This window comes from Hemitrygon akajei, chromosome 1 (assembly GCF_048418815.1).
Source record: "Hemitrygon akajei chromosome 1, sHemAka1.3, whole genome shotgun sequence".
NCBI lineage: Eukaryota > Metazoa > Chordata > Chondrichthyes > Myliobatiformes > Dasyatidae > Hemitrygon > Hemitrygon akajei.
The window spans coordinates 35,926,562-35,952,889 of record NC_133124.1 but is presented as its reverse complement, the minus strand read 5'-3'; the positions used below and the strand labels follow the sequence as shown (position 1 = coordinate 35,952,889).

At 43.6% G+C, this 26,328-nt stretch overlaps 1 protein-coding gene across 2 annotated transcripts in view; it reads left to right on the top strand.

The window, feature by feature from the left end:
- Positions 1-26,328, top strand: part of prex2 (phosphatidylinositol-3,4,5-trisphosphate-dependent Rac exchange factor 2) — a 400,722-nt gene that overhangs the window by 212,295 nt on the left and 162,099 nt on the right. For both annotated transcript variants that reach the window (XM_073041067.1, XM_073041077.1), the window contains exons 22-28: positions 887-1,071; positions 1,954-2,115; positions 2,765-2,987; positions 4,129-4,336; positions 14,505-14,684; positions 21,620-21,714; positions 24,305-24,387. In XM_073041067.1, coding sequence (XP_072897168.1) covers positions 887-1,071; positions 1,954-2,115; positions 2,765-2,987; positions 4,129-4,336; positions 14,505-14,684; positions 21,620-21,714; positions 24,305-24,387 — 1,136 coding nt within the window. The remainder of the gene's footprint in view (positions 1-886; positions 1,072-1,953; positions 2,116-2,764; positions 2,988-4,128; positions 4,337-14,504; positions 14,685-21,619; positions 21,715-24,304; positions 24,388-26,328) is intronic.

Genomic DNA, 26,328 nt, shown 5'->3' with positions numbered 1-26,328 from the left:
ACAATTTCTAGCGACCATCCATAATATCAAGAAATCACCTCATAATTTGTCATCTCACATCTCTTGATTAGTAAGGACATTAAAAGTCACAGAGGAGGCGGGAGAATGGGGTTAAGAGTGATAATATATCAGCCATGATGGGATGGTGGAGAAGACTTAATGGGCTGAATGGTTAATTCTACTGCTATGTCTTATGGTCTTATAATATTTCCACTTTCTCTCTTTCTGGAATTTATCATCTTCTAGGATCACTTTTCCCATGATATCTTCTCCTAAACTCCATATTGCAATGCACTTATATTTTTCTGTAGTACAGGCTTCTTTGTAAAATGACATTGTTCAATTTGGCAGCTGCTAGTAGGAAACAGATCCAAACAGCTATAACAAGTTCCCACTGTCAAATTCAGCAAGTCTTTTGTGTTCCTGCCATTCCCAAGCTGCCAGCCTATTTGCCTTCCCCTATCCCATAGGAAATGTTATAGCCATTGTATTTTCAAGAAATCCTTCAAAGGTAGAAGCACTGCATAACTAAAATATATGAAGTGTCACTTGTATATAAACTAAAGGGTAAAACTGCTAAGTGGAAGTGAGTGGCTTATTAAGATACATATTTAATGTGAAAATATTAGAATCAAGAATATAAATTGGTGTAAAACATTGTTTCAATTCTATCATACGCCTAATATTGGTATTGTGTCTAAATTGTGTGTCTGATTAAATTAGACCTATCTGGCTATTCTTTTTGATGATGGATTTGACTGTAATTCTTACTGACAGATAAGTATTTCTGTTTGGTGTTCACCATATGAATTGCTTTAATGTATAGGTAATTTTTTTTTAGTTTTATCTTGAATGTAGGTATGTTACGGTATTTCCTTCCCTGCAGAAGTTTTCGATAAATTTAACACAATGGCTTTAATTGATGGGAAGAAGGATCATGTGAGCCTAACAGTAGATAACGTTCACTTGGACTATGGTGTGGTGTATGAGTATGACAGTACTGCTGGTACAAAATGCCACGTTTTGGAGAAAATGAGTGAACCTAAGGGATTCTTCAACTTGACTGCAAAGGTATGACTGAAAGAATGAATAATCAGTTTGTAGAATTTTGTGTTTCTGAAGTTTAGTACTTTATCAGCATTTTTCTTCGTCAAATAATTTGAAGGCCTCATCAAAAGAGGCAAGCTGGCTCTAATGGAGTTCCTGTAATAGCCTGGCAGAAAATATTCATTGATATGCAGGGTCTCAGAAGTAAAGTGCTCTATTTTGGACACAAACCACATATTGGCTATTTAAACAGTAATTTTCTTCAGTGTCAGTATTCTAATGTTATGTATGGCTCCAAAGCAGTTCAGCACCTTCTTCCTCGTCTGGAGCCTTAACATACTCCAGCTACATACAAAGCACAAGCACCAACACGATTCAGCCAAACACTGCTGACTCAAAGAAACCCTGTTATTCCATAACTATTATGGCAATTGATCTTTGTGACATTATATTTAATTGTACCTTTTAAACGTTAATAAACAGAGCCTCAAAATGTGTTACTTACCGCCACAAGTAGTTGATAAAGCATTGAGGATAAAATTGCAGAAATATTAAATCACTGCAAAAACTACAAGTAAAATTAATACTTTTGGGAGAAAATGTAGTGATACTATGCAAATATTAAGTGTGAGAAAAACATGGCATATAACATTCTAGAAATTTCTAACATAAATCTTTCAATATTTCACAATTTTCTGGACACGAAATAATTAATGTGAATGATTTTAAGAATGCAGAATTCAAAATGATAGATTGTATATTGTGGCATAACAAATATGTGGCACCTCGTTCCCTCGGGTCATTGGAACAATTCCATGTACGTTTGATGTATTTTCATTTTGCATGACGACATCACATTAGAGGGGACTGTAAATGACAATTTATTAAATGGCACTTCTTTACCAGGTCCTTGAGTGTTTTGCTAAGAATGATGAACAATTTGTAGAAAGTTGTGGCAGGCTAACCTGCTTAAGTGAAGCGATCCCTCCTGAACTCCATTCAAGGTTCAGCATTAAACGCAGCGAGAAGCTTGAACATATTAACCGAAGGATTATGACCTACAAGAAGGTAAGTCTGGCATTTGAAAAGCTGAACCATATTTCATCCTTGTAGTTGTAATGTTCATTCACAGGGGTTAATCAAAACATGGTTCAATGGTGACTATTCCACTAATAAAGTCTTCAATATTCCATGTATTTGTGACAGAGTGAAGGAAGTAAGTATGGAGTAATTTCTGTAAAGTATGGGTGAAAGTGATCATCCCTTTATCTAATTCTGAATGATATCATGAGGTGGATTTGTCTGAAATATATATCTAGCTGTTGCTCAGAATTCAAGTGACTAACTGGAGCCACAAATCAGAACTTTCAGTTTAACGGTGTACTAACTATGGGATGTTGTACCTAATCACATGACCCATTAGAAAATCTCAAAATTTGCCTAAAATCTGGTTTAAAAATTCATTTGAATAATCTGACATTTATGTGTGCATTATCAACAAGAGGATTGGCGAAGTATTTTCTCTACCCTCCCTCTCTTCCCCTTCTCTAGGATGTTGACTTCCTTTATATTACATGCCCGCATGCATCATTGTCACGGAACAGGGTGTAATTAGCCACTGAGGAATTCTTTTCAATGCTTATTGTTAGTTCAATGATTGATAACCACGTAACTGTTACATCAGTAATTTGTGTCTCAACAATTTTGATCTGTCCAGTTTTCAAGAGTTTTGAAAAACCGAGCCTGGCCAACTTTTAAGCAAGCCAAGTCCAAGGTATCGCCACTGCACAGCAGTGATTTCTGTCCCACCAATTGCCATATAAACGTCATGGAAGTATCCTATCCCAAAAACGTTGCATCACTGGGAAGTGCCTTTGGTGTTCAGCTGGACAGTCGGAAACAGTCCTGCAGTGATATTGACCAAAAAAGCTTCGATCAAGGTAGGAACCCAGACTTTATGTCTAAGTTTGACAGTTATTTTATGTTTTATTTTATTTGGAAAGGCAGCATGGAACAGGCCTTTCAGGCCTACTGAGCCTTGCCACCCAGCAGCCCACTTATTTAACTCGAGCCTAATCACAGGACAATTTACAATGACCAATTAACCTGTGAAATGGAACATCCACGGACTGTGGAAGGAAACTGGAGCACCCAGAGGAAACCCATGCACACGTGAGAAGAACATACAGACATTCAGGGTGCCAGAATTGAACCCTGAACTCCAATATCCCAAGCTGTAATAGTGTTGTGCTAGCCGCTACACTGCTGTGGTGCCCCAAAGTATAATCCACTTTTGACAACCTGATCTAAGTTATAAAGGGTCTGTGATTTGCTGGACACTTTTGCTTCTTGGACAGCTAATCTTTAATTGGGCTAATTTCTTGCTGATGATGTGAGTGTGGGAGCATAGTACGAAAGGTGATTTGGAGTACGTGCTTTGAAAGCATATTGGGTGAGGACTGGAAAATAGGTGATGGAATGTGAAAATAGGTGATGGAATATGTAACAACTACAAAACCTAATGTCTGATGTTTAAAACAAGCAAGAGCATCATAAAAAAACAGGAATAAATTTATAAGCATATCAATGGAATAAACAAGAAGTTTCTGGGAGCAGAGGAATTGTTTTACCCAGCAAAACATATCTCTCTGGATATATCAGATGGCACAATTGCCTCTTTTATGTGCCAGTAGACTTAAATTTACTGACCTTCTAGTGAAAAACTTGGCTGAGTCTGGCCTATACATATTGTTAGTATATCTCTAATGCTTCGAGTGCAGAAATAAAAACCATATGAGAAACTAAATATAATCACATGAGGGGGATTACAATTTGTTCGAATGAGAATTACATGAAGATAGGTAGATTTAAAAGTTGCAAGCATTTATTGATAATGAGACTCGCTTGCAATAGTCATGTGCTTATCTTGTCAGGCCAATGAAACCTAAAGTTTTACATGTTGGAATCATGTTCTTATACTGTAACAAAGGTGGTACTTGCTCATTTGCACAGCAATCAGAAATTATTATTGGTGCCATCAACATTTACAACTCAGTCTTTCACTTTCCTGTTAATTTGTAGATAAACTGGATCCAGTGGAATATGTTCATCACTGCATCACCACCATGGCAGCTCCCTCTGGACACAGCTTGGGTCAGCAAAACGGGCCTGGTCTGTACTTCACCCTGAAGGAAAAGGATATTGAAACTCAAGATGCATACCAGAAGCTTCTGAATAAGTTGCAGACAGTTGTGAAGGAACTGGAATCGTATATTGGTCAGATAGATGAGTGAGTTTCTCAGCAATTTGTAAATACTGAATGTCGAATAAATATTGATGTAGAACTTACAAATGTGGTTCAGAGATCTTCCTCTGGTTATTATGGAATTGCATCATATTCAATCCTGCCTACAATGTGCTTACTTGATGATATTTTGATCCTGTAAACAGTATTGTCTCATATTTCATTGAGGATTCCCAATGAATACCTTACTGCCTTTGCTAAAAATTTCTAGCATTAGCACCATTGGGATGCAGGGCTTGGTGATAATCCATAAGTTCATTAAAAATCTCAGCATCTTTGCCACCAATGTGCTACCAAGTATATTTTAAAACATTGTAGTGGTAAAACTCATATTTCACACCAGTTATCAGCTGTCAGTGTATAAATAAAACAACTGCCTTCCAATACACTCGTGTTGTTAAGTGCATAATATCCAGGGATGAAAGCCAAATTGTAATCAGAAGCTGAAGTATCAAGATGACTCATTTGGAATTCATTTCACTGTAACTCTATTTCAGGGGTTGAATTAATTTAAGATCCACATGCTGATTCTCTTTGAAAGTTATGAATGCAGGTGTGGAAAGTGTAAGTGTCACCAAATATTCCAATGTCATACCTCAATTCACAAGGCCAAAAGCAGCTTGTTTTTAGCATTACTTACCTGACAATCCTCTGCTCTGCTGAGAAAGTTTAATTCTCTCCTTGTAAAATTGGGAATTAGAAATCCCAATGGTAATAAAGACAATGATAATGCATAAGGAGCAAGAAGAGTGATGGTTCTATATCCTTAATGCTATGCTAATGTAAACAGACTTGGGAGTCCTTGTGCAGAGCAGCCTAAAGGTTAACTTGCAGGTTGAGTCGGTGGTGAGGAAGGCAATGCAATGTTAGCAGTCATTTCAAGAGGTCTGGAATACCAGAGCAGGGGTATAATGCTGAGATTTTATAAGGCACTGCTGAGGCCTCACCTTGAGTATTATGAACAGTTTTGGGCTCTTCATCTTAGAACAGATGCGCTGGTATTGGAGAGAGTCCAGAGGAGGTTCACAAGGATGATTCCAGGAGTGAAAGGGTTATCATACAAGAAACGTTTGATGGCTCTGGGCCTGTACTCGCTGGAGTTTCCAAGGATGGGGGGGATCTCATTGAAACCTTTCGAATGTTGAAAGGCCTAGACAGAGTTGATGTGGAAAGGATGTTTCCCATGGTGGGAGAGTCTAGGACAAGAGGGCACAGCCTCAGGATAGAGGGGCGTCCATTCAAAATAGAGATGCAGAGAAATTTCTTTCGTCAGAGGGTGGTGAATTTGTGCAATTTGCCACGTGCAGCTGTGGAGGCCAGGTCATTAAGTGTATTTAAGGCAGCGATTAATGTGTTCTTGATTAAATATGGCATCAAAGGTTATGGGGAGAAGGCCAGGAAATGGGGTTGAGGAAGAGAACAAAAGGATCTACTGTAGCGGTGTGCTACACGCAGTGCTGAACTAACGACACGTAGTCGATGAGCTGCAGTTGCAAAAAGAGATTTATTCAAACTTCGCGGCCTCGCTTTAAATCCTTCCTGATCCCGCCCACCCCAGGCGGGAATGCTGTAGGGGGCGCGTATTCACAGTCCCGTCCCGCGTGTGGGCGCCAAGTCTTTTCTGGTGAAGCAGACTTGGCGCCCTTTTTGGGACTGGCCTCAATGCCGGCGCGCGCCGATTTGTGAGCCGGTTCGAGTGCGCTGGGAAGTGGGTCGCCACATAACCCCCCCCCCCCCCCAGAACCGGCGATACACCCCCCAATGTCCACAGTCTGGGCCGGACTCTGTTTGGGAGCTCTGCCTCTGCGCCGCTGTGCTGGAATCTCGACCGGCTGCGCCACGTCCACATGGGCCGGTTTGAGTCGGTCCACCGTGAAAACCTCCTCTCTCCCCCCAATGTCCAGCACGAATGTGGACCCGTTGTTTCTGATCACCGTAAATGGCCCCTCGTAGGGCCGCTGTAGCGGTGCCCGATGTCCGTCCCGTCATACAAAAACGAACTTACAGTTTAGCAGGTCTTTGGGTACGCAGGGCGGGTTCTGCCCATGCTGCGAAGTGGGTATGGGGGCCAGGTTACCGAGCCTCTCGCGTAGTCTGCCCAGGACTGCTGCGGGTTCTTCCTCTTGCCCCCGTGGGGCTGGTATGAACTCCCCTGGGATGACCGGGGTGCACTGTACACCAACTCGGCCGACGAGGCGTGCAGATCTTCTTTGGGCGCTGTACAAATTCCAAGCAGGACCCAGGGAAGCTCGTCCACCCAGTTGGCTCCTCGCAGGTGGGCCATGACAGCTGACTTCCGGTGACGGTGGAAACGCTCCACCAGTCCGTTCGACTGTGGGTGGTAGGCAGTGGTGTGGTGCAGCTGTGTCCCCAAAAGGCTGGCCATAGCAGACCACAGGCCGGAGGTGAACTGGGCGCCTCTGTCGCAGGTAATGTGGGCCGGTACACCAAAGCGAGATACCCAGGTGGCGATCAGTGCCCGGGCGCAAGATTCGGAGGTGGTGTCGGTGAGCGGGACCGCCTCTGGCCATCTTGTGAACCGGTCCACGATAGTGAGGAGGTGCCGCGCTCTGCGCGACACTGGCAGGGGGCCCACGATATCCACATGAATGTGGTCGAAATGCCAGTGGGAACTGCTGCGGCAGAGCTTTGGTGTGCCACTGCACCTTGGCAGTTTGGCAGTGCATGTACGTTTTGGCCCATTCACTGACCTGCTTGCGGAGTCCGTGCCAAACGAACCTGTTGGAGACCATTAACGCGTCGCCGCCAGTTTGCCGGAACGACGGGGCGGGTTTGGCCGGTGGTGACGTCACAGAGTAGGGTCCTCTCACCTGGGCCTACGGGGAGGTCCTGGAGCTGCAAACCGGAGACTGCGGTTCTGTAACTTGGGATCTCCTCGTCTGCCTGCTGCGCCTCCGCCAGTGCTTCATAGTCTACCCCCTGGGACAGGGCGTGAATGGTATGGCGAGAGAGAGCGTCCGCCATGACATTGTCCTTTCCCGAGACATGCCGGACATCCATCGTTTATTCAGAGATGTAGGACAGAGGTCGCTGCAGGCGGGACGACCAGGGATCGGACACCTTCGTGAACGCAAAGGTAAGCGGTTTGTGGTCCGTGAACGCGGTGAAGGGCCTACCTTCCAAGAAGTACCTGAAATGCCGGATTGCCAGGTATAGCGCCAACAGTTCCCGGTCGAAAGCACTGTATTTGAGCTCGGGTGGTCGCAGGTGTTTGCTGAAAAATGCCAGGGGTTGCCAGCGACCCTCGATGAGTTGTTCCAGCACCCCACCGACTGCCGTGTTAGATGCGTCCACTGTGAGGGCCGTAGGGACGTCCATTCTGGGGTGCACTAGCATCGCGGCGTTTGCCAAGGCTTCTTTCGTTTTAATGAAAGCGGCAGCGGACTCCTCGTCCCAGGTAATGTCCTTGCCCGTACCCGACATCAGGGCGAACAGGGGGAGCATGATTCGGGCAGCTGAAGGGAGGAAGCGGTGGTAGAAATTTACCATACCCACGAATTCCTGAAGGCCTTTGATTGTGTTGGGTCGGGGGAAATGGCGGACTGCGTCTACCTTAGCAGGCAGAGGGGTTGCCCCGTCTTTAGTAATCCTGTGGCCCAGGAAGTTGATGGTGTCGAGCCCGAACTGGCATTTGGCCGGGTTGATTGTCAGGCCGTATTCACTCAGTCGGGCGTAGAGTTGATGGAGGTGGGACAGATGCTCCTGACGACTGCTGCTGGCTATGAGGATGTCGTCCAAATAGATGAAAGCGAAGTCCAGGTCGCGTCCCACCGTGTCCATTAACTGCTGAAACGTCTGTGCGGCATTCTTTAGGCCGAACGGCATGCGGAGTAACTCGAAAAGGCCGAAAGGGGTGATGAGTGCTGTTTTGGGGACGTCGTCCGGATGCATTCGGATTTGATGGTATCCCCGGACGAGGTCCACCTTGGAGAAGATCCGTGCGCCGTGCAGGTTTGCTGCAAAATCCTGTATGTGCGGCACAGGGTAGCGGTCCGGTGTTGTAGCCTCGTTCAGCCTGCGGTAGTCGCCGCACGGTCTCCAGCCCCCTGTCGCTTTGGGCACCATGTGCAGAGGGGAGGCCCATGGGCTGTCGGACCGCCGTATGATCCCCAATTCCTCCATCCTCTTGAACTCCTCCTTTGCCAGGCGGAGCTTGTCCGGGGGAAGCCTTTGAGCACAGGCGTGGAGGGGTGGTCCCTGTGTCGGGATGTGGTGCTGTACGCCATGTCTGGGCATGGCTGCCGTGAACTGCGGTGCCAGAACCGATGGGAAATCCGCCAGGACTCTGGTGAAGTCATTGTCGGACAGGGTGATGGAGTCTAGGTGTGGGGCTGGCAACTGGGCTTCACCCAGGGAGAACATTGGAAAGGTCTCGGCGTGGACCAGTCTCTTCCTTGGCAGGTCGACCAGTAGGCTGTGAGCCCGCAAAAAATCTGCGCCCAGGAACGGTTGGGCTACGGCGGCCAGTGTGAAGTCTCACGTGAACTGGCTGGAGCCGAACTGTAGCCGCACCGTACGGGGTGCCATAGGTCCTTACTGTGCTGCCGTTCGCGGCCCTCAGGGTGGGACCCGGTGCCCTGTTGCGGGTGTCGTAACTTGTCGGAGGTAAGACGCTGATCTCGGCTCCGGTGTCAACCAAAAAGCGGCGTCCTGACCGCTTGTCCCAAACATACAGGAGGCTATCCCGATGGCCAGCCGCCGTAGCCATCAGCGGCGGCTGGCCCTGGCGTTTCCCGGGAACTTGCAGGGCGGGCTTCTGCCCCCCACCGCTGGTGGTAGAAGCACCATTGTCGTCGGTCTCCTCACCCCTCCCTCTGGGGTTAGTGGGCTCTGCTGCCGGGCCTGGTCTGGTCTGCTGCTGGGAGCGTGGCCTGGTGATGTGTGCAACGGACGCCCCACTCTCCTTCTTGGCTTTCCACAGCAAGTCCGCCCGGGCTGCCACCTTCCGGGGGTCGCTGAAATCCGCGTCGGACAGCAGCAGGCATATGTCCTCGGGCAGCTGCTCCAGGAATGCCTGCTCAAACATGAGGCAGGGCTTGTGTCCTCCGGCCAGGGACAGCATCTCATTCATCAAAGCCGATGGTGGCCTGACCCCCAAACCATCCAGGTGCAGTAAGCGGGCAGCTCGCTCGTGCCGTGAGAGTCCGAAAGTCCTTATGAGCAGGGCTTTGAATTCCGTGTATTTGCCGTCCGCTGGGGGAGACTGTATGAACTCCTCAACCTGGGCCGCTGTTTCCTGGTCGAGGGAGCTCACCACGTAGTAGTAACGTGTGTCCTCTGAGGTTATCTGCCGAATGTGGAATTGGGCTTCTGCTTGCTGGAACCATAGGTGAGGTCGCAGCATCCAGAAGCTTGGCATTTTCAACGAAACTGCATGAACAGATGCGGCGTCGTTCATCTTCGGCTCAAATATCGTTTGGGCCATCGGGGTCACCAATTGTAGCGGTGTGCTATACACAGCGCTGAAATAACGACACGTAGACGATGAGCTGCAGTTGCAAAAAGAGATTTATTCGAACTTCGCGGCCTCGCTTTAAAGCCTTCCTGATCCCGCCCTCCCCGGGCAGGAATGCTGTAGGGGGCGCGTATTCACAGTCCCGTCCCGCGCGCGGGCTTTTCCCCTTGCTGGTGAAGCAGACTTGGCGCCCTTTTTGGGACTGGCCTCAATGCTGGCGCGCGCCGATTTGTGAGCCAGTTCGAGTGCGCTGGGAAGTGGGTCGCCACACTACCACAATGAAATGGCAGAGCAGACTTGATGGGCCAAATGGCCTAATTCTGCTCCTATGTCTTATGGTTTTATGGTTTAAATAGCCAATTAACATACTTATTTCAATTTGCTGGTGCCTAAATATCTGTTACAAAATCAGTTTCCGCATTTCAAGTTTTTGGTTCAATTTGACGTCGTTCGTCTGTGCTCTTCAGCCTTTAGTGCTTGATGAAGGATCCTCAACATTGCATAGCTAACACTGGTTACCATGTGAGATGATATATGGTTGATTTAAATATCTTATGGTGCTCTTGAGTTTCAGAGCTGGGAGAACTGTTGTGAGTGGAGAGGCAAGGTTCTTAGCAGTTGCTACTGCATTCAATTCTTAACAATACTTGGGAGATGGTCTTGAATAAAGGCCTCAGTGATGTGCTAATCTTTGGACAACCAATTAAGCACAAAAATAGGAAAGTTCTGACTTTGCTGTATGTGTAACAAATGTCTAACTAGATAGGAACACCCATCTTGAATAATTCAATGTTAAATGAATGACTTTGAAGCAATTGTTCCAGTCTACAAAGTCATTCATGTAACAATGAATTATTCCAGAAGGGTGTTCTTATCTAGTTAGACATTTGTTACACATACAAAGTCAGAAGAACATTTCTATTTTTGTGCTTAATTGGTTGTCCAAAGATTAACACATCACCGAGGCCTTTATTCAAGACCATCTCCCAAGCATTATTTAGAATTGAATGCAGTAGCAGCTGCTGAGAATCATCCACCCCTTGCCTCCCCGCTCACAACAGTACCCAGCTCAAGAGCACCATAAGACATTTAAATCAATCCATATTTGTAAACTAGAACAATTGCTTTAAAGGCCAAACAAATTACAAGTATTTGTAGTTGCAGCCAATTAATGACTTTCATAATATTGAAAAGGAGATTTTGAGTTGCATACTAATGTAACTGAGGGAGAAGGAAGAGGTGTTGACTTTAAGTGTTATATATCTTCATTATATGGAAATCAAGGTAATTAAAACACATACCGAAGTAGTGTTGAAAAGGAAATTTAAAGATTTCAATGGTCCTAGTCAAAAGCTTTATTCAACAGCCATTAATCCAATCCTTTCTTCAGCAACTGAAGCAGGTTGGTTGCAACTTGGTATCTTATATACGCTGGAGTTCAATTTTTGTTCCTGCCTATTTTCACTTGTAAAACATTTCCAAATTCAAACCTGCTGTAGCACATCTACTAACAAAGCTGCTACCCATGTTTCTGGTACTTCCGATCTAAGTTAGTCCAGTAGATTCCCAGGTGGTCTTGAAGAATTCTCTATTATTTCAAGATCAAGCAAAGTGTAAATGCCAGGCTAGAGATTTACATTTGTATACCAAAGTCCCAGTCTCCGCTGGTGTATACCTGACTGTACTTTGGTATTGATTTTGGAGTGATATTGGTTGGCTGAATTAATTCAACTGTGAGGAACAGTTGTGAAGGACCTAACAAAGCATCTAATTTATATTTTGTTTATTTAATTGTGCTTGTTTAATAATTTAAAATTCACTTTTAAATTATGATTTATTAATTATGAACTATTTTAATTATTGCAGTGATTTTAATAGTTATTTGAAAGTTTCTGAATGTCAGGGACATTCATAGACATTCTGAATTTTGGGCAGCTTTGACAGATGGCCAATACAAGGTCATGGCTTAGCCAGCCAGCAGTTCTTTTCAATCATTGATTGAGTGGTTGGAGCAGGGGAAATGTTGTGCATTCTTGTCTGCCTACATGATGGGAATTAATTGGCAATGCCCTGTAATTGCTCATGGCTTTACCAATTTGGATCAGAAAGGCTTGGATAACAATTTAAATGGATCCAAAAGAGACAAGTTCCAAACCTTCCACATGGATTACTGATGAATGTGATTAGCTCACTTCTGGGAACAAAATAGCCCATCCTCTGTCTTTGCTGTTTGAAACAGGGATGTACAATATGGATGAAGCAGAATAGAGAGAAAATTCATCTTCCTCATGAATGTTGATGGGCTGACCAATCTGGTCAAATTTATTGTACTTTTGAAATTAGCATGCATCATTTAATCAAGGTGTTGCCAGTCTGCATTTATTTCCTATTATTTAACAGAATCCTATAGGAATTTCATTGCTCCTATATACTGATGCACAGGGAAAAAAACATATAAAAATGAAGATAAGCTGCAATGTTCATGGGAAGCTTAAGCTGACATGAACAAATGTACCATCTCTTTAATCAATATATTTAGCAAAATGGAGAAGTCCAGTATTGGGTTGAAAAGTCTGGTGTCTGGCTTTGGTTGCAAATTAGACAGAAAAAAAGACCTATTTTGTAGAGTTGGATTTATAAATGAAATTTAATGCATGATGAGTTCAAATACCTGTATGAATATTAAATGGGCAGTTTACATATTAATACATCTATAAATGGATCATTCTCCTCAGCACATTTGGATCAGTGACACTCTGTATTAGACTGAGCAACATAAAGACACATAAGTATAGATTTGGAGGAAAAGTTTTTAAAGTAAGAGAATCAACAACCGGAGCCACTCTTCTGGGAGCATAATGTTGACAGTTCTATTCTTTGTTGCTCAGTTCACTGAGTTCCTCCACCCAATTGTCCTGTTGCTTTGTAATTAGTGATGAAGAAAAATGGAATTGGCCAATAACTTTAGCGAAGGCAGTGATTAGGTGTCTGGGTGTTGATGACAAGCCATTGGTCTTGAATTGTGTGGTTCAGGAAATTTTAAACCCCAACTCCTCATTCTTGATAGAGGCCGGTGACTGATGTAAGCTGAAGGCAACAGCAGTGGATGGTTCTGGGTTAGTTCTTGTTACATTGTTTGGCTAAGACTGAAAAATGAAATGGGACATTCAATCTGATGTCACTTAAAGGAAAATTTGGTGTCAACTCTGGTACTTGACGGAGAACGAGCTTGCCAAGCTGTCATCATTTCACACCATGAGCCTCTGGAAGATCCTCCTTATTTTCTGGCCAAGAAGGATCTCCAACCATGCCCTACTCCTTCAGTGTCACCAAGAGGACATGACCACAATCATCATGAGGAAATGTTGGACATTTGATAGATTGGGCATGTGATTAGGCATTTGATAAGGTACCCCATGCAAGGCTTATGGAGAAAGCAGGGGATCCAAGGGGACCTTGCTTTGTGGATCCAGAATCAGCTTGCCCACAGAAGGCAAAGATTGGATGTAGATGGGTCATATTCTGCATGGAGGTTGGTGACCAGTGGTGTGCCTCAGGAATCTGTTCTGGGACCCCTTTGTGATTTTTATAAATGACCTGATTGAGGAAGTGAAGGGATGGGTTAGTAAATTTGCTGATGCCACAAAGGTTGGGGGTGTCTTGGCCTTTTCTCCTTGGATTGACAGAGGATGATAGGTGGCTTGATAGAGGTATATAAGATGATGAGAGGCATTGATTGTGTGGATAATCAGAGGCTTTTTCCCTGGGCTGAAATGGCTAACACAGTTTTATGGTGCTTGGAAGTAGGCACAGAGGAAATGTCAGGGACAAGTTTTTTATGCTGAGGGTGGTGAGTGCGTGGAATGGGCTGCTGGTGACAGTGGTGGGGGCGAATGCGATAGGATCTTTTAAGAGACTGCTGGAAAGGTACATGGAGCTTAGAAAAATAGAGGGCTATGGGTAACCCTATAATTTCTAAAATAAGTACATGTTCGGCACAGCATCATGGGCTGAAGGGCCTGTATTGTGCTGTAGATTTTCTATGTTTTCTGTGTTTCTCTGTGATGAGAAGAGAGGCCAACTCCATCATCAAGGCAGCACTTCATTGGACCCCTAAAGAGCGAAGGAAACATAGGAAACCAAAGACAACTTGGCGCCGCACCATAGAGGCAGAAATGGGGACCCTAAACCACACCTGAGGTACAATGGAGAAGATGGCTAAGGGCAGACAGAGATGGGGGACCTTCATTGCTGTACTAAATGCTATCAATGTAACAGGCATTTGATGATTGATGATGATTGGCACCAACGTGAAGCAAAGGAGTTTTCTAAGAACATTTGGCCCCAAATAGTTTCATAACATTGACTTGTTATAATCTTGGAATTGTGGGATGGTGGAGTTTGATGCCAAGCAGCCTGTTTCTGTGAAAATGTGAAAATGACTCTGAGTAATTGATATCTCACCTCTCTCCTGAGGTTATGTTTGTGCAGAAATAAACTGCAAATGTCTGTGGCATGCTTTCAGTTTTGCCCGCATTGGCCCTTCATTGGCTCCCAAATCCACATTCTCCTGCAGCTTAACATTTAGCCCATGCCTTTGTCAATTTCCTACAGTGAAAATTTGCTGCATTTATATTTCTTACTGTCTGAAATTATTTATTTTCTCCCTATTTATAGCCTTCTTTCATCAATAACCCATCCAAATACACCAGAGATGAAGTCAGCAGAATCACTAATAACAGGGGAGAATGACACTGACAAGGTAGAACGGAACAGCAAAAAGGTCTGCTTTGTGGTAACTGGAGATGATCAAGAAGATTCAGGTCATGATACAATAAGCAACAGGGATTCCTACAGGTAAACACAGCATTGTGGGCCAAAGGTAATGTGCCGTAGATTTCCATGTTTCTATGTAAAATGTGCTTTAGGTTATTCTACAATGAAGAAGGGCTAAATATTTGTTTTTGAGTGAATGAAGCAGGAATTGTAAATTGTGCTGTTTCCTCCATCTTAAGCCATACTGTATGTGTATCTGATTTACAAAGGGATCTAGCGCACCAGAATTACCAGTAGCCTGCTGTTTCATTTTAAGAAAATAGAGAAAAATATCACTGTTAAACTGATGATGTATCACTGACACGATTTGCATGAAACAATGTGCCCCAGTATGGCCATAATGAGATTTGAGTGTGTGGCACGGCAGTAGTTCATTTAAACCAACATAACATATTGATACCAGCTCTGTCGGTTTAATCATTTGAAAATAGCTCAATACCTGTGTCCAGTAATTAAAATAATCGCTCTTACACAGCAGTCCAATAACTTTGGGACTCCTATCCATTCCCATCCCCTTTGTTCTAAAATGGAAGAATACTTCTGAGTCAACCTAATCATGAAATCTGATGGCTCTTCCTGATGTCCTGCCACTGAAACTTTCTAATTCTGCTTTAAGTATGCCATACATTAAAACTATGGCATTTACCACTTCACAGTTTCCCTGTGTGGATCCCAGATCCCTTGATCCCATTAATACCCAAAACTCTATAAAATATCCAAAAACAAATTGTAATTGGATTTGATAGCCAATTATCAGTCCTCCAACAAAGCATAATGCAGTTTTAGACCATATATTTTAGTACTTCTTTAGCTTCATATAATTGTTTCATGTACTCTTACTCAATCTTCTTTCTAAGTTTAGACAATCAGCAGTTTTATTTATTTTATTCAGAGTTATAACTCAGTAACAGGCCCCTCTGCCCCAACAAGCCCGCATGGCCTAATTACACCCACATGACCAATAAACCTACTAATCCGTACATCTTTGGAATGTGGGAGGAAATCATGTGGCCATGGGGAGAACATACAAACTCCTTACAGACAGCGGCTGGAATTGAACCTTGGTCACTGGTGCCAGCCGCTAGGCTACCATTATAATAGAGAATATTTAATATACTAAATAGTATAATACCTGACTAAGGAAGCACACAGGAAATGTAATTCAGTTATACTAACTATTTACATCTGAATGTCACTGACACACTGGTGTTTGAAATCTGGGTATTAATGTTGTCATAGGAGAACTGGTTTAGAGTAGAATCCACGTCATATCAATGAACTGAATTATCAGCAGTATTTAAAATGTAGCCTGGGGCACTGCAGATAATACACCGATTGACTTAGTTTACATTGCCTTTGTTGTTAGCTCCAAACTAGTCTTCTTGAGGCTATTAATTGCATTTAAAATAACTTTGCACATGGAGAATCTGTTGTTATAAAGAGTACCCAATAGTGAAATCTCTATCTAGAGCTTGGCTACTTCTGTTGAGTCTTTTGAGGTGCAGCTTTGTGTCAAGTTCTGATTAAGTTCAGGTAAAATTAAAATTAGAAGTTCACTGGCTTGGATCAGATTGGGCCAGTCTAAGTCTTATAACCATATAACAATTACAGCATGGAAACAGGCCATCTTGGCCCTTCTAGTCCGTGCCAAACGCTTACTCTCACCTAGTCCCACTGGCCCGCACTCAGCCCATAACCCTCCATTCTTTTCCTGTCCATATACCTATCCAATTTTACTTTAAGTGACAATACCGAACCTGCCTCTACCTCTTCTACTGGAAGCTCGTTCCACACAGCTACCAATCTCTGAGTAAAGAAATTCCCCCTCGTGTTACCCTTAAACTTTTGCCCCCTAACTCTCAACTCATGTCCTCTTGTTTGAATCTCCCCTTCTCTCTTTGTTAACAGCTGTGCTAAAACTTGGTACTATAGAAGAGAGAAAAAAAAGAGAATGAATCACGCTGTGCAGATCATTCTTCTCAATGTATAGATTCAGTGCAGAAGCTGACTCCCTTGCCTGTCCCAATGGCATATCTGTTAGGTTCAGACTTGGGTATCAAAAGTATTATGTCCTCAATTCACTATGGTTGGTGTGGGTTTTCATTTTTGACTGGAGCAGACTTCAGTCTCTTCAAACATTATTGTTAGCCTTAGCATTGTGTGTGATCAAACTAACTACAAAAGAAAGTTCCAAAAGATGAAACAAATGTTGGCAATAACCAGTGTTATGATACCAGCCCCCTCCTTTGTGAGAATTGCAAGAGCCCTAGAAAAGGGGGGTCAATGACCCAAAAGAGAGAGAGAGAGACAGGCTGAATGGACACAGGAAATGGAAAGACATTCCACTGGGACAAAAGCTGGTGACTGTGGCATTGTTCTCAGGAGACACCTGGGAACTGCAGACGTGCCAACTCGCAGGGACATTGTAAAGCCCTCGGGCAAAGTGGGCTGGTTGAGAGAGAGAGGTTGCATCACCTGCAACCTGATTGACACCTGAGATCCCGTGAGGCAGTATAAAGAAGGGTCTGAAAGAGGACGACCCTCAGACGCACCAAGGAGACACCAAGAAGCACGATAACGCTTCCCGTGGGAACGGGAAGCCATTTTGAAATAAGCCACGTGCGTTAAATTCCGAATGCGGGGTTTGTGGCTGGAACCAACGGAAGATCGCTTTTAACTAACAACGGGGAAGATCGCTCCCCTGATTCCACGGATGTAAACGGCAAGTTTTTCCGTTTTATCTCTCTCTCTCTCTCCAACACGTGAAACCGAAAGCCTGCAGACTTCAGAGTGACTCTTTATATTTCCAATTGGACTCAGTATTATTATACCCTAGACAACGAAAGAGCTTATTTCTGAGTGATTATTAATGTACCTGCGTTTTAGATTGAGTATTGACGCATGTTATCTGAATGTTTGTATTAACCTTAATTTTTGTGCCCCTTTATTAATAAAACTTTTGAAAATGGTACCATTGGACTTCAACTGACATATCTATCTTTGCTGGTAAGTGAAACCGGTTACTGGTTTCGTAACAAGTGGGGTTCTCGTCTCGGGATTTGAAACCAAACGGGAGGGTCAGTGAATCGGGCTGTAAGTCCAAACTTAAATCTGGTTTCGCAGGTAGCCAGACAGAAAAACCAGCAAAGATGGACGTGTGTGAATTTATGAAAAACGCGACTGTGGCGGCGCTAGAGGTGAGCACCAAAGCAGACTTGTTAAATTTGGCGAAGGGGTTAGAGGTGGAAAACGAGCAGAATCAAGCTGAGAGGCAAAGACAGCATGAAATTCGGATCAGAGAGTTAGCAGCAGCCAAGAGAGCGGCAGCGGGGAGAGAAAGAGAGAGGGAGGAGCTAAGGAGAGAGCGGTTTAATGTTAGTCGGGAGCTGAGAGTAGTACCTCCGTTCGAGGAGACGGATGTTGATAGTTATTTCTTGCTTTTTGAAAAGGTGGCAGTGAACCAGAAGTGGCCACAAGAGCAGTGGGTCGCGTTGTTGCGAAGTGTGTTAGCAGGAGGGAGGATTTGGGCAGCCATGATGCCGACCCGCAGACCAGCGAGTGCGGTGGCCCCGCCCCTGGAGTACCAAAGCTTTCGCGCATGCGCGGTCACTCGCAGCCTGTCGGAAAAAGCGGCTGAGAAAGAGGACAGTTTAAATGAAGCCAGCGGTGATCTGGCCAAGATGTTTTTACCGACCCTGTACCATGAGGGTTCCGAGGGTGGTAAAACAGAAAGCAGTAAAGTAAAAGGGGGTAAGGGAGAGGAAATAGCCCTGCCCTTAGTGAAGAGAAAGGTCCTAGAGGTAGGAACTAAAGTTGAGAAACGGATAAAGTTGTTAAAACGTCCAGAGTTGGACGTGGTTGATCTGTCTGGTTTGGCAGAATTGTTTGGAGAAGTTGAGAGTCCTAAAGATGTTCTCGATGGTCCCGAGAGTGAAATGAGGGCAGTCTTAGAGAGGAAGGGTACCCTTGCTGTGGAGAAGTCAGCTGAAATGGCCGAGGAGGTTGTTTCAGCTCGCAGGGTTGTGCCTTCCCCAACGGGGGGCTGCCTAGAGAGTAGCTGGAAGGATCGGGGGACGTTAGAATTTGAAAAAGGTACGGGTATTGAAAGCCTGGAAGGGGCCAATGTCCCGTTTGAGTGTGTCCAAGATGGGGGCGCACGTGGTGCTGAACCTGGTAACAGCGCTCAGGGGAAGTCTGAGGTGTTTGATTCAGGGGGACGGGGCGGCCGTCTTTGTGGATCAGATAGGGTTGGTTCAGTAGGAAAAGGGTTAACCTTGGTAACCGTGGGAAGTGTGAGTTCCACGGTGTTTGTGTTCGAGAGTGGGGCCAAGGTTAGTGCCGAATTTAAGGGGGGAATGAGGATTGTTACTGAAGGAAACGGAAAGTCTGTAGTTCCCAAGTCGAAGGAAGAAATTTTAAACCTGGCAGATCGCTCACAGAGTGAGTCGGGAAATAGCGGGGCCCCCCACTCTATTGTTACGCCAGGGTGGGGTGTGAAGAGGTTGCATTCGAAATGCTACCTGAAAGAGGAGTTGGAATTAAAAACAAATAGCCTGAAGGGTCTTGACAGTTTGGGGGCATGGTGTTGAAAAAATAGCCCTGATGAACGAGGCGGGCGGGAGTTCACCACGCCAAATTACTCAAAGTCCCAACGGGGGGGCTCGCCAGAAAAGAGGTGACGGTTAATGGGGATGCCATTTTTTTTAAACAGCAAAGCAGGTTTTACGGGTTGCGCCAAAGCCTGTGAATAATAAAGACAGACCTTTGGAGACCTGCTGGCGAAGTAAACCGACCGAAACGATTAGTATTCGCATAAACTTTTGTAGATGCACCTAAGCTAAGATCACACCTCCTTAGTTATGTTGCCGAAGAAAGCAAATAAATAAGGTGGTTATTGAGCTGAAGTTTGATGCTACCAGGCGTTAGTAGGGCACATGAGGTTAAGGTATTAAAAAAAAAGGGGGCACTGTACTTGTTACCTGTTTAGATGCTGACTTGAATGTATAACTGTATTACTCTGTAGTGAAAAGAAAAGCTTCTGTATTGTATTAGATTCAAAATTTCTGTAAGACTGTACCACTCTGGGTTTTAACCGCTGGTAAAAACCTTTTTAAGAGGGGAGGTGTTATGATACCAGCCCCCTCCTTTGTGAGAATTGCAAGAGCCCTAGTGAAGGGGGGGGGGTCAATGACCCGAAAGAGAGAGAGAGAGACAGGCTGAATGGACACAGGAAATGGAAAGACATTCCACTGGGACAAAAGCTGGTGACTGTGGCATTGTTCTCAGGAGACACCTGGGAACTGCAGACGTGCCAACTCGCAGGGACATTGTAAAGCCCTCGGGCAAAGTGGGCTGGTTGAGAGAGAGATTGCATCACCTGCAACCTGATTGACACCTGAGATCCCGTGAGACAGTATAAAGAAGGGTCTGAAAGAGGACGACCCTCAGACGCACCAAGGAGACACCAAGAAGCACGATAACGCTTCCCGTGGGAACGGGAAGCCATTTTGAAATAAGCCACGTGCGTTAAATTCCGAATGCGGGGTTTGTGGCTGGAACCAACGGAAGATCGCTTTTAACTAACAACGGGGAAGATCGCTCCCCTGATTCCACGGATGTAAACGGCAAGTTTTTCCGTTTTATCTCTCTCTCTCTCCAACACGTGAAACCAAAAAGGGAAAAGCCTGCAGACTTCAGAGTGACTCTTTATATTTCCAATTGGACTCAGTATTATACCCTAGACAACGAAAGAGCTTATTTCTGAGTGATTATTAATGTACCTGCGTTTTAGATTGAGTATTGACGCATGTTATCTGAATGTTTGTATTAACCTTAATTTTTGTGCCCCTTTATTAATAAAACTTTTGAAAATAGTACCATTGGACTTCAACTGACACATCTATCTTTGCTGGTAAGTGAAACCAGTTACAGGTTTCATAACACCAGCAAGTTAGACAGCACCTGTGGACAGAGAAACAGGGTTAACGTTTCAGTTTAAAATCATTTCGTCATATCCAAGTTAGTTTTATGTTGCAGGGAAAGGTGAGGGAGGGAGGGAGAGAGAGATTGAAGGGTGAGGTAGGATGATCATCACTGGATCTAGTCCAAGCAGTGAAAGCAAGTTATCGGATAAGTTACATTAATTCCTGCAGGCTGTATTCTGCCCAGACTAAAGATGAGGCATTGCTCTTTAGGTTCATCTTGGAACACTGCAGAATGCCATAGACAGATAAATCAGTGAGAGCGAAATGGTAAGTCAAAGTAACAGGCTCAAGGTCAACTTGAAATCTAAACAAGAATTACAAATGAATTGCAACACACACAAAATGCTGGAGGAACTCAGCAGGCCAGGCAGCATCTACGGAAAAGAGTAAACAGTTGACGTTTTAGACCAAGACCCTTCATCATGACTGGAAAGGGTGGGAATTGTTCACTCTTTTCCATAGATGCTGATTGGCTTGCTGAGTTCCTCCAGCATTTTGTGTGTGTTGTTTGGATTTCCAGCGTTCTGCAGATTTTGTCACGTTTGTAATACAAATGAATTGCAACTTCATCTGAAAGGATTGTCTGGACGGATGATGGTGCTGAGAAGTTAATCTCGTGCAGTTGCATGGGAAAGTGCCATGAGAAGGGCAAAGGTTGGTGCAGCCAACGATTTATAAAAGGAGAAGTGAAGACATGCTTGGTGGTCGAACTTGTTGAAGATGGAAGATTAATAATTACTTTTAATATTCTGAATTGAGGAATTATTTTGCCCTTAGGCATGTTTTTTGAAAATGCTGAGGAAGATAAATAACATGTTATGATGCCTGCATAATTTATCAATATTGCATAGTACACTGTAGCTCCATCTATCTGCATTTAGTAAAGGTGCACCACATAGTAAAACAATATTCAGTATCAACTGCATTTATTTTGTAAGAAATGAATTTTAATGAGTTTTCTTCCTTCCCTAGTGACTGCAACAGCAATAGGAATTCCATTGCTTCCTTTACAAGTATCTGCAGCAGCCATTGTGATTCTTATGTACACAGTGATGACATGGATTCAGGTAAGCTGCATCTGGTAAGACGCATTCATTGCAAAATCATTGCTGACGGGTAAAAGAAGAGCTGTACCACAATAGGGTTACGCAAGAGAGCTGTGCACAAAAATGTTGTCTCATTCAAACATTTTCTGTACTGCCCTTTCGTGTTTTGCATACCTTCTTGTCAGTATTTTTTAAATTTTTTTTTTCTTTTGTTTGCTTTTCATTTTGACCCAGCCTTAACCCAACCTAGAAAAGGGGTGTTGTGGATAGTGTGGAGGGCTGTCAGATGTTACAGCAGAACATTGATAGGATGCAAAACTGGGCTGAGAAGCTGCAGATGGAGTTCAACCCAGATAAGTGTGAGGTGGTTCATTTTGGTAGGTCAAATATGATGGCAGAATATAGTATTAATGGTAAGACTTTTGGCAGTGTGGAGGATCAGAAGGATCTTGGGGTCCGAGTCCATAGGATGCTCAAAGCTGCTGTGCAGGTTGACTGTGTGGTTATGAAGGCATATGGTGCATTGGCCTTCATCAACTGTGGGATTGAGTTTAAGAGCCGAAAGGTAATGTTACATCTATATAGGACCCTGGTCAGACTCCATTTGGAGTACTGTGCTCAGTTCTGGTCACCTCACTACAGGAAGGATGTGGAAGCCATTGAAAGGGTGCAGAGGAGATTTACAAGGATGTTGTCTAGATTGGGGAGCATGCTTTATGAGAATAGATTGAGTGAACTCGGCGTTTTCTCCTTGGAGTGACGGAGGATGAGAAGTGATCTGATAGAGGTGTATAAGATGATGAGAGGCATTGATCGTGTGGACAGTCAGAGGCTTTTTCCCCTGGGCTGAAATGGCTAACATGAAAGGGCACAGTTTTAAGGTGCTTGGAAGTAGGTACAGAGGAGATGGCAGGGGTAAGCTTTTTATGCAGAGGGTGGTGAGTGCGTGGAATGGGCTGCTGGTGACAGTGGTGGAGGCGGATACGATAGGGTCCTTTAAGAGACTCCTGGATAGGTACATGGAGCTTAGAACAATAGAGAGCTATGGGTAACCTTAGGTCATTTCTAAAGTAAGTACATGTTTGGCACAGCATTGTGGGTCGAAGAGCCTGTATTGTGCTGTAGGTTTTCTATGTTTCTATGTTTATTATATTTTGTAGTTTTGTCTTTAATCATGTTGAGCTGTGGGCAATCAAGTTAAAATCTTTGGAGAATTTTGATTTGGAAATAGAGCTGTTGCTATGTTACCAATGGGTTCTGTTTTAACAGCTGCCCAAAAGTTGATTTTGGTCATAAGTGGGGATAAACACAAAATCCCTTGATATGGTAAACATACGTACAGAGCATTGTAATGAATGATGCTGATGAGGACCAATTACCATGAACATTTAAAAGAATGTCTTCCCCTGCCTGGTTACAATGGTACAGAACCAGGATGTCCCGTTCTCAGTGGCTGGTTTCCATGCACTTGGAGCATCAGTGAATATTACATCATTGTTTAATAGGATACTGTTCAAAAGTAACAATAAAAGTGATTGTTTGCCAATTTCCAAAGCAACTTTCTAAGTAGACTCTCCCAACCCCCTGCAATGAAACTTAACAGCTCATTTTCTTAATAGTGAAGCCTGATTACTGTGGGGAGATTACATGTAAGCAGTTTTTTTTCCAAGACTTGTTTGAATTTAGTAACATTTATAGGAGCTCATTCATATATGGGTATCCAGAAGTAGATACTTGTAGTACCTGTGTATACTGTAATATTGATTCAAAGGTAACATACAAAATCAATGTAAAAATGAAAATTCTGAAAAAGATGTATGTTTGAATAAAATTACATTTAATATACTCGGCTTAATACAGATTGTAAAAGCATTAATATGAGCCTACATATTCTGTCGCTATGTGCCCTTTCCCATGCTATTGATGTGGCAGACTGAGACACGCATCCATCCATTTTTGCTCTTGACTACTCGATAAAAGCAGGAAAATTGGATACCTTCAATTTTATATGGTGAATCCAGAACTTAGCCAGGTGACAATATGCATACCACAGCTTGGAAAGCATTTTGACAAAATTAATTAATATGGTTATAAAGTAAATCACAGGGAGAGACTAAAGTGACTGAAGACTTAGAATGAAAAGTTTAACATCAAACCTGATACAGATCTTTAAAAGGATGTTAAGAAAGAAGACCCTGTGGACAAAATCACTTGAGAAAATCAGAATAGATAATGCATCTCAGAGAATTCTTGTACATCCTGAAGCACCGGCTTCCAAAGATCAGATTGGAGGATTGTGTCCCAACTAATCTTTTAATAAAATTGGAAGTGGGCATGTTGGTGTCAAATTTACTATTGCCTTTAATTTTAAACTTCCAAAATCCTCCTCACCCCATCACTTTAGATTTGACCTCAAGATACTTATTAATTAGGAAAGAAAGGCATTTGGTGTTTACTGAAACAACACTTTGTATATTGTACTCCATATGTAGATAAGATATATGCTGACTGCAGTTCCAATAGGTTTATAATATATAATTCAGGTCATAAAAACCAATAAGCCATGTACAGTGGTGGATTAATGTGTTTGATTTTTCCTTGTATCTGACAGGAGATGAGCTACCTTGCAGCGTGCGCATTTCCCATGATAAGCAAGATAAGTTACACGGCTGCTTAGAACATCTCTTTAGTCAGGTGGGTCAAAGTCAAAACAAGCTATTTGCTAGTTACAGCTTTTTAAAAAATCTCTTTCGTAAATCGATGTTGACTCTGCCCTGTTCCTATCGATGAGGTATCATCGGTGCTCACTTGATTGTGGTGTTTCCCTAACCACTAATGTCAGCCTAACAGGCCAGTAGTTCCCAGCGTTCTCTCTGCCATTCATAAACAGTGGAGTTACATTTGTACTTTCTAAAGCTACTGGTGATTGACCATGCTCAGTTTTAGATATCCTAATGATGTTGATGTTTTTATTCAGGTGAGTGAAGGGGGTTAGAACACCACTGGTCACTAACCTCTAGGCAGAAAACACTCCCTCTACAAGCAACATCTGCCTTCTATGGGCAAGACAATTCTGAAATCACACAGCCAAGTTTCCTTGGATCATATGCCTACTGACTTTCTGAATGAGCCCACCATGGGGACCTCATCAACTGCCTCATTAAATGCCATACACTACATATCCACTGCATTACCTCATCAATGTGCTTTGCCACATACTCGAAGAATTCAATCAGGCTCATGAGACATGACCTTCCCCTGACAAAGCCATGCTGACTATCTTTAATTGGACTATGCTTCTCTCAATCTTCTCCAATAACTTGCCCACCACTTGAGGTAAGACTCTCTGGTCTATAATTCCCAGAGTTATCCCTACTTTATTTTTTAAACAAAGGAATAACAGTTGGCACCCTCTAGTCATCTGATACTACTCCTTTGGCCAATGAGGGCACAAACATCATTGCCAAAGGTGCAGCAATCTCTTCCCTTGCTTCTCATAGTAACCCAGGGTATATCCTGTCCAGTCCCAGGGACTGTCTCCTAATGTTTTTCAAAAATTCCAGCACATCTTCTTTCCTAGAGTTGACATTGTAGAATATCAGTCTGTTTTATGCTGATGTTAAGGTCCCTCTCACTGGGGAATGCTGAATTACAGAAATTTGCTGCATAACGTATTTTGTGCAGGAGAAACTCGGACACAAATACAACAATTAATAGCAAAAGCTAAAGAATGTAGGTCCTCATTTCAATGGGTTTGAGTATAATATGTGGCAAATCTTACTGCAAGTGCACAAGGCACTAGAGAGATTGGACCTAGAATACTGTGAACATTTCTGAATGCCGCTACTTAAGAAAATATATCATTTTACTGGATGTAGCTCACAGAAGCTTCCCTGTGATCATCCTGGGTACTGAACAGTTGTCCTTATCAATTGTTATTGATGCACCATAGAAAGCGTCCTATTTTGATGTATCATGGATTGGTATGGCAAATACTCTGCATGAGACTGCAAGATGCTTTGGAGCATTGTAAACACAGCTCAACACATCATAGAAATCAGCCTCCCCACCATGAATATATGCATTTACACTTTTCTCTGCCTCAGTAAAGCAGCAAACATTATCAAAGACCCTCCCCCCCCCCCCCCCCCCACTTACCCCAGACAATCTCTTTTCTCAATGCCCTCATTGGGTAGAAGGTAAAAAGACTTGAAAGCACATACACAAGATTCAAAGACAGCTTCTATCCCACTGTTATAAGATTATTGAATGGTCCCCTAGTTCCAAAAATGGATAACTGACCTCATAGTGGAAGTAAGACAATAAGACACAAGAAGCCTTGTATTTTATTGTCTACCTCCACTGCACTCACTCTTTCTATAACACTTTATTCTGCATTTTTGTTGTTGTTTTCCCTTGGACTACCTCAATGCTATACGATGTGATGAAACAACATGAATAGCATGTCGCTTAATCACAAATAGCAAATGGACTCTGTGCCTACGTACGATCTATGGCTGAGAGAACTGGCAAATACTTTACATTTGGAGAGACTGAGACTATGTAATGAGGACAGAGGGGACATCTTTGAAAGGATATGGGGCCCTGTATTGGACTTCCTTACGGGGTGAGGAC